The 8,428-nt window shown below is 52.3% G+C and overlaps 1 protein-coding gene across 1 annotated transcript in view; it reads right to left on the reverse strand.

The window, feature by feature from the left end:
- Positions 1 to 7,635, reverse strand: part of MXRA7 (matrix remodeling associated 7) — a 31,737-nt gene extending 24,102 nt beyond the window's left edge. Inside the window, exon 1 of the mRNA XM_055575220.1 lies at positions 7,299 to 7,635. Coding sequence (XP_055431195.1) covers positions 7,299 to 7,589 — 291 coding nt within the window. The 5' untranslated portion in view covers positions 7,590 to 7,635. The remainder of the gene's footprint in view (positions 1 to 7,298) is intronic.
- Between the last annotated feature and the right edge of the window lie 793 nt (positions 7,636 to 8,428).

Below are 8,428 nucleotides of genomic sequence, written 5' to 3' on the forward strand. Positions count from 1 at the left end.
AATAATAACAGAACACAGATGGCCAGCATTTAAGATCTCTACCCAAGGAAGGGAAACCAGTTTTAGATCATGAGGAATAAAGATAAAGGATTGTCTGACCCTAGAGTAGGCTTATTGATTTTCATAGGAGGCCTCTGGGCCAGAGGTATTTTCTTGTCCTGAGATTGATCTCAAACTCTGAGTGTTCAGCAAGTAAGAACTCGGCCGGGAGAGTGTTAATGCCGAGGTCACAGAATTAGGCCCTTGCTGAGGCCAGGCTCAGGGCTGTGTTGACCAGATGGTTAGCAATGTCTGCAAGGATTAAACAGGGACAACCACTGGTAGTCCAGCGGTTAAGAATCCGCCTTGCAATGCCAGGGAACTTGGGTTCGATCCTTGGTCGGGGAACTAAGATCCCACATGCAGCAGAGTATGTAAGCCTGAGTGCCACAACTAGAGAGTCCATGTGTCGCAACCAAAGATCCCACGTGACCAACTAAGACTCTGAGCGCCAGAACTAAGACTCGACACTGCCAAATAAGCACACATGCGCACACACACACACGCTTGCTACCCAGGTCATGAAACAAGAGCTGATGGCTAGAAAGCAAACGGTCCCGGACTGCAGACCTCCCTTTAGCTCAACCCCTCCGTTTTGTAGCTGGGAAAACTCATACCCAAAGTTAAATGGCTTCCCCAAGTCTCCAGGGCTATTCAGAGGCAAAAATACTAGATAAGCAAGTTCCCTGAATTCTTGCATTTCGATTTTCTTCAGGCCATTCAATCTCATTGGCTATTCTTTAGCTATTCACTGTAGCCAGCAGAAAGGGACCCATGCGCCCACCTCCCTGGCGAGAGAGAAGGAATGATTGCTATTAGCATCCCAGCCTTCCTTTTTGGTTCGGACCAAGCAGCAAGGTATCAGAAGGGCAGCCAGTGGCTCTGTGCATCAGGGCCTGATAGGAGGAGGTTTCCGGACTCCTGTTCCATTTATCTGTCCTCAACAAGGGCAAAACCGAGCGTGGTTAGACTCAGGTTGTTCCAGAAATGCTCTGGCCACTAGGGACTTGGCATTTCTCAGAAAAAATGTCCACCGGAGGCCTAAGTTGGTCTCAGCCCTCCCACGTTGTAGTCTGGGAAGGAAAGCGCTACAGAAGAGAAGCTGTCTAAAAGTGAGCACGCTCAGTGTTTTATTTAAAACTCTTTGAAGCCAGGCACTTTTTTTTTTTTCCCCTTAAGGTATATTCTTTAGGAATTTACTTTTCCCACCAAGCAGAAAAATTTTAACTGACAGCTACATTTTTCACATGCAAACAAAACTCTATCGCTGAAAGAAAGAACAAAATTTAGCTATTAGGAAAGCCCCAATTTCTTTCTCATATGAAAAAAATTAAATTATGGGCTTAAAGAACTTTGGGCTCCCCTGGTGGCTCAGACAGTAAAGAACCCGCCTGCAATGTGGGAGACCTTGGTTTGATCCCTGGGTCGGGAAGATCCCCTGGAGAAGGGAATTGCTACCCATTCCATATTCTTGCCTGGAAAATCCCATGGACAGAGGAGTCTGGTAGGCTGCAGTCTGTGAGGTCGTAAAGAGTTCCATGGGACTGAGCAACTTTCACTTTCAAAGAACTTTACAAAACATACCCTTTTACAAGACTAAATGTTGAACTCTGCTTTCAGCCCTCTGCGTCATCTTGTTTTGTTGATGTTCAGTTCAGTCACTCAGTCGTGTCCGACTCTTTGTGACCCCATGGACTGCAGCACCCCAGGCTTCCCTGTCCATCACCAACTCCTGGACTTTACTCAAACTCATGTCCATTGAGTCGGTGATGCCATCCAACCATCTCATCCTCTGTTGATGTACATTGTTGTAATTATTGTGAAGAGACTATTCCCATGACTTTCTTTTTAATTTTTAATATTTATGTTTATTTATTTGGCTGTGCCAGGTCTTAGTTGCGTGTGGCATGCTGGATCTTTGATATTCGTTGTGCATGGGGGATCTAGTTCCCTGACCAAGGATGGAACCTGGGCCCCTTGCATTGGGAATGTGGAGTCTTAGCCACTGGACCACCAGGGAAGTCCCATTATTCCAGTTTTGTGTTCAGCTTTTTTCCCTTCCTTACTTCTACCAATTTGCTAACATTTGGATTATTTCTGTCCCTCCACCCCCAGAAAATCACTAGATCTGTTGCAGACTGTTTTTGTATCCCCCAGAATTCATATGCTGAACCCCCAGTTCAGCATATGAACCCCAGTTCTGAACCCCCACTTGGAGGTGGGGCCTTCGAGAGGCAATTAGGTTTAATGGGGTCATGACCTTGGGGCCCCCATGATGAGATTAGGCCCATAGTAGAAGAGGAAGACACCTGAGTGTTCTCTGTGCTGTGTGAGGACACAACAGTCGGCTAGCTGGGAAGTGGGTTCTCATCCGGAACCGAATCTGCTGGTACCTTGATCTTGGACTCCTCAAACTTCAGAACTGGCAGAAATAAATGTCTGTTGTTTAATGGTTTTTTGTTTTTTTTTTGGCTACTCCACAGGGCATTCGGGATTTTAGTTCCCTGACTAGGGATCAAACCTGTACCGCCTGTGGTGGGAACATGGATTCTTAGCCAATGGACTGCCAGTGAAGTCCAATCTATAGTAGTACTCTGTGTTACAGGAGCCTGAGGGGACCAAAGGACAAGACTCAAAGTGGTATGAACAACTGCCAGATACCTGTTTGGCCATCCACTAAATGGACTTCTGTTAGGAGAACAGAAAGTGGGGCTACATTGACATCACGAAGCTCAGGACACAAAAGAGAAAAAGAAAAGCAACTACAATAAAGAAAAAAAATTAACAAAGGTCAGGACAGATGATGGGGGATGGGATTTACCTTCTTGGTCATTCTGAGAAGGCTAGGGGGCTCTGCAGCTCCCTGGGGGACAGACCTGTGGTGACAAGGCTGGTATTAAGATGGGCCCAACAGCAAGATAACGTCCGTCAGAAAGGCGAACAGGGGCCCAGCTGCATGGTGAGGGCAGACAGAGGAGGCTGTGCAGCTCAATCAAATAGGCACCCTCAGAGTGCCTGAAACACCAAGCCCTTTCCTGAGAAATTCCCCATCAGGTTCCTTCTTTCCCAGCACTGGATGTTGGAAAGTCCCAAACCTACAGAGAAGAATAATACAATGAACTCTCCTATACCCTTTCACTTAGATTCACCAATTGTTAACATTTTTCCATCTCTGTACTCTCTCTCCATACACACCCATGATGTGTGTGTGTGTGTGTGTGGGTGTGTAACTATCTGAATCATGACATATTATCCCTAGATGTTTCAGCATGCATCTTCCTAAGAACAAGGACATTTTTCTATATAATCACAATGCTGGCATCATGCTCAAGAAAGTGAGCATTGATACAATAAAATGATCTAATAAATCATTCATTTGAAACTTGATCCAGTTATCTCTAAAATATTCTTTATAGCTTCCCACCCCATCCAGAATCCAATCAAGGGCCAGGTATTTCATTTGTCTTTCCTGTCTCTTTAGTCTCCTTTAAGCTCTAAATGTCTCCCTGCCTGCTGCATTGCCCAGCAGCCTTAAGGAAGTCCCTTCTCCATTTCTGAGCAGATTGAGGGCCTGAGTACTAGGATGCCTGAGTCCTGGCTCAGACAGAGCGATTCGACCCCTCTACTACTGAGTGACATTGATCCTCTGTCCATGACCACTGTTTGGCATCCTATGATACAGCCCTGCTGGAATCCACGTCTCCGTTAGGTGAGAGGTCTGCAAATCCTAAATCTTAACCTGTACCTTGTGGGCTTCCTAGGTGGCTCAGTGGTGAAGAATCTGCCTGCCTAATGCAGGAGACACGGGTTCGATCCCTGGGACAGGAAGATCCCCTAGAGAAAGAAATGGCAACCCACTCCAGTATTCTTGCCTGGAAGATCCAATGGACAGAGAAGCCTGGTGGGCTACTGTTCATGGAGTTGCAAAGAGTTGGACACAACTGAAGCAACTAAACGACCTCAGCGCCGGAAAGCACTGCTTCCTGGCCTTACAAGGGACCAGCTTTTGTTCTTGACATCATTCCCCATAATTCTTTGTGACAGTGGGCATGCCCGCCTCCATCCCTGCCCACTTCCACACTAATTCCTCAGAGAAATGACAGGCAGTTTAATAATACGACACTGCTCTCCGCTCAGCCTCCCTGGCCTGCCTGATATAACCCCCTTTCCCTCAGCGGTTGCTCAGCCTCCCAGCCCATCCAGGGCCTTCATGCGACTCGATTCTCCTGCACCTTGGGGTCGCTTCCCCGTGACCCACAGCCACAGCGGAAGGCGGCTTCCCTGGGCTCTGGATGCTTCTCAATAATCAGCTTTGTGAGCCTGGGCAGCAGCTGCCCCGGGGCCTCCCAGGCCTCACCGGGAAGGAAGATGATTGGATTAGAAGGGGCTTGGTTAATGGAAAAAGCAGGGGGGAGGGGAGAGGTGCGTTAAGTGCTGCTCTGCCAGGCTGCTGCTGTTCCCTTAGTGACAGACAGACCGGAGGCTGGCTGACAGCAGCCCCAAACCCAGACGTGAGTTACTTTTCCCAGCGGGCCTTCTGGCTTGCTCTCCAAGACGGGGCAGCATGGTCATCAGAAGAAAGTACTGGGACCTGCTCTTTTTCTCCCCTGCTGCTGCTGCTAAGTTGCTTCAGTCATGTCCGACTCTGTGCGACCCCATAGATGGCAGCCCACCAGGCTCCCCCATCCCTGGGATTCTCCAGGCAAGAACGCTGGAGTGGGTTGCCATTTCCTTCTCCAATGTGTGAAAGTGAAGTCACTTAGTCGTGTCCGACTCTCAGCGACCCCATGGACTGCAGCCCACCAGGCTCCTCCGCCCATGGGATTTTCCAGGCAAGAGTACTGGAGTGGGCTGCCATCGCCTGCTCCGTTTCTCCCCTAATATTTATTTATTTGGCTGCACTGGGTCTTAGTTGCAGCATTTGAACTCCTAGTTGCAGCATGTGGGATCTAGTTCCCCGACCAGGGATTGAACCCAGGCCCCCTGCATTGGGAGCTCGGAGTCCCAGCTACTGGTCCACAAGGGAAGTCCCTGGGACCCGCTCTTGAAAATGCGCAAGTCCATTTCCGGACAGTTTCTTAGCAGCTTCTTCCAGGGTAATCCCACAGGCAGCAAGGCAGAGGAGTCGGGAACAGCTGATATGTGTCCCCAGCACCTGGCCCCCGGCCTTATGCACAATCGGAGTCACAGGGGCTTGATAGCTCAGAAGAGGCTGGAGAGCTGAACCCAAAAGGGAAGGGCAAGACCTCCAAGGGAGGAAAACAGATTTAATTCTCCTGTTGTCTGGATCATGTCAGGTCAGGACGTGGAGACGAAGGACGGACACACAAGCCTCAGCTCTTATGGTCATCCGCTCGGGCAGTGCATCAGGTTCAGCTCCGAGTCTGTGACCAACATGTGAGCTTCCATAAGGCGCCTCATCCTTCAAAGCCTCTACTCACCCTCACAGGGCTCGCTTTCTCCCAGGGAGAGGCAGATACGGCTGCTTTTTAAGCCACCACGAAACCCGTTACCTAGATATATTGCTGACAGCCTAGAGGCCTTGTAGAAACTTCTTTCAGAAGCACTGTAATCTGGAAGATCAGGAGATGACTGAGCACTACTAAAGGACTTTTTAAATTTTTCATTAATTAATTTTTGGCTGCACCGCACGAGTGCACTGCCTGGCATGGGGGATCTTGGCTCCCCAACCAGAGACTGAATCCAGGCTCCTGCAGCAGAAATGTGGAGTCTTAACCCCTGGACTGCCAGGGAAGTCCGTAAAGGACATTTTAAACTTCAGTCCAGAACCTGCCTCTGGATGAAAAGGGGCCAATGTGTTCACTGTAGGAACATGGCCGATTGAGAGCAAGCGGCAGCCTGAGAATAGCCCCTATGCATCTCCTGTTCCCAAGAGAATCCTAAACACAGGAGCAAAGCTAACACATCAGCACGTGTCCAAACCCTACCTGCCAACACCACAGGTGAGGGCAGCAAGAACAGCAGGGCCTCGGTGCTCCTTGGGAAGAATACAGCAGCCCTGCTCAAGCTGGTTAGAATACACTTTAATGACACAATTAGTCACCCTCTTGTCAAGCAAAGCACCTGCTCGCAAGGGGTCTGGAACCATTATCAGCATGCCTCCACCCAGCCTTGCTGCCTCCTCCTCCTGTCAAAGGGTTCTCTCCAGTATAAACCATTGTGTCCAGCAAAATTCAGAGTGGGCACTGCAGGCACGCTGACAACGCACCAAAAACCGCTCGCTCATGGTTTCCACCGTCCCGGCCAGCCTCCCTCACAAGGAAAGGAGCCCTGGAGTCAGAACAAGGCGTTCTGATCAGGCTCTGGGCCCTTGGCGCTGGCCCCAAGGGTCCAAGGGCGCTGAAATCCTGGGAATGTGAGGCTAGCAAGTAGATTTCTAATGTCAAGAGGTACATCGGAAAATTCCCTGGTGGTCCAGTGGTTAGGACTCTGTGTGCGCTTCCCTGCTGGGGGCCCAGGTTCGATCCCTGGTTGGGGAACTAAGATCCTGAAGCTCTTACTTCTACTAAGGACTACCTCTCTGGCTATCTATCCTGAAACAAGACTGAGGGGTCAGGACTGAGCTGCAGGACAGCAGAAGCAGGAGGGTGGGCCTGGGGAGTGCTCAGCTGCACTGCAGGAAGGCTTTATCCTGCACACCGCACACTGGCCAGGCTTATCTGCAGCCCCAGGTGAGGTGTGCAGAGCACCATGCAGCTTGAAAAGGACTACAAAAAGGACTGCAATGGTCCAGTACTTTTCTTTCAGCCCCACCCAATGGGTTTCACACATAAATGACTCAGGAATTCAAATTCCAAATTGGCCTAAAAAGAAAACGCAGTTTTCCTTCTTTAAGTATTCTATTTTATCATATTACTAGCAGGACAACCGCCATCCTTGAAGCCCTGGAAACAAGCCACATACACGTGCATTTGAAATCCCGTGGGCTGGAGGGTGAGGGGTGTGTGTGGGGGGGTGGGGAGGGGGGTGGGTGTGACCCGTGCCAGGGGAGGAGAGGCCAAGCAGAGGAAAGCCAGCCTGGCGACAACCCACAACTCCGAGGCTCTGCCACACTTCGAGGGAGAGCTGAGAGTCGGCACACCGGGACCTTTCCTTCCTGCCGATCGAGGGCTCTGCCCTTCTTGGGGCAACCTGGCCCGAGGCTGGGGGCCCGGTTCTCGGCTCGGCCGGGGGCGCCGAATCGCGGGGGCAACCGGGCCCCGGGGTGGGAAGGGGCGCCCGGGAGGGCGGGTCCGTACCTGCCTCTCCTCGGCGGCCTGCTCCTCCGCCTCCGCCGGCGCCGCCTCGGGCTCGTCCGGCCGCGCGGGCTCCACCGGCCCCTCGGGCGCGGCCGCCGGCTCCGCGGCGCAGGGTCCGGGCGGCGCGGGCTTCACGCTGGCCTCAGCCGGAGGCGCGGGCTCTGGGGGCGCGGGCTCCGGGGGGTCCGGGCTCGCGGCCGCCCCGCGCCTCACCAGCAGCCAGGCGAGCAGCAGGGCCAGCGCAGTGGCCAGCGCGGGCAGTGCGGCCAGCAGCTCGGCCGGCGCCTCCATCGCGCCGCGGCCACCCGAGTGCCGGCCCGCGGGGACCCCGAGGGAGCCCGCCTCGCCCCGCCCGCGCCCCGCCCCGGGGCGGAGTCCCCGCCGCGCCACGCCCCCGGCCCGCCCCCGACCTCCCCGAGCCCCCGGTGACTCAAGATGCTGGGGACAAGAGCCCCTTGGGAAGCGCTCTTGAGACCCGGGTAGGCCCGACACTTTAGGCTTAGGCTTCTTTTTAAAACTAGGGTGAAATACCCAGCACTCCGGGGTCCTTTTGGCATCATTTTAGCCCCTCACAAGTAATCTTTGAGCATTTTGGAATTGCTAGGGCTTCCCTGGTGGCTCAGACGGTAAAGAATCTGCCTGCAATGCAGAAGACCTGGGTTCGATCCCTGGGTCGGGAGGATCCCCTGGAGAAGGGTATGGCAACCCACTCCCGTATTCTTGCCTGGAGAATCCCATGGACAGAGGAGTCTGGCAGGTTACAGTCCATGGGGTCGCAAAGTGTCGGACACGATTGAATGACTAAGCACAGCCAGGGAATGCCGAGGGCAAGGTAAAGGCTGTAGGACAATGAAAACGGAACACCAGCTCTGCCTACTTTCAGCCGCGTTCTAGACCCATCGCCAGCGGCTTTTTCTCTTTGGGGTTGCCTTGATACATTCATTCTCACAGAGGACGTTTCCAGGTGCTGGCCCGTGCATGCCCCATTCTGGTCTGGACCCAGCAGGCCTCCACACAGGCCTCAGGGAGTGGAGGCTGCCCCCAAAGACGGACTTCAAGGTCAAATTCGATTTTCTCTACAGTCTTTCTTCTTTGAATAATTCTGTAATGTAGGAGAGGGTGGAATGAAA

This window comes from Bubalus kerabau, chromosome 4 (genome assembly GCF_029407905.1).
Source record: "Bubalus kerabau isolate K-KA32 ecotype Philippines breed swamp buffalo chromosome 4, PCC_UOA_SB_1v2, whole genome shotgun sequence".
NCBI classification, from domain to species: Eukaryota; Metazoa; Chordata; class Mammalia; order Artiodactyla; family Bovidae; genus Bubalus; species Bubalus kerabau.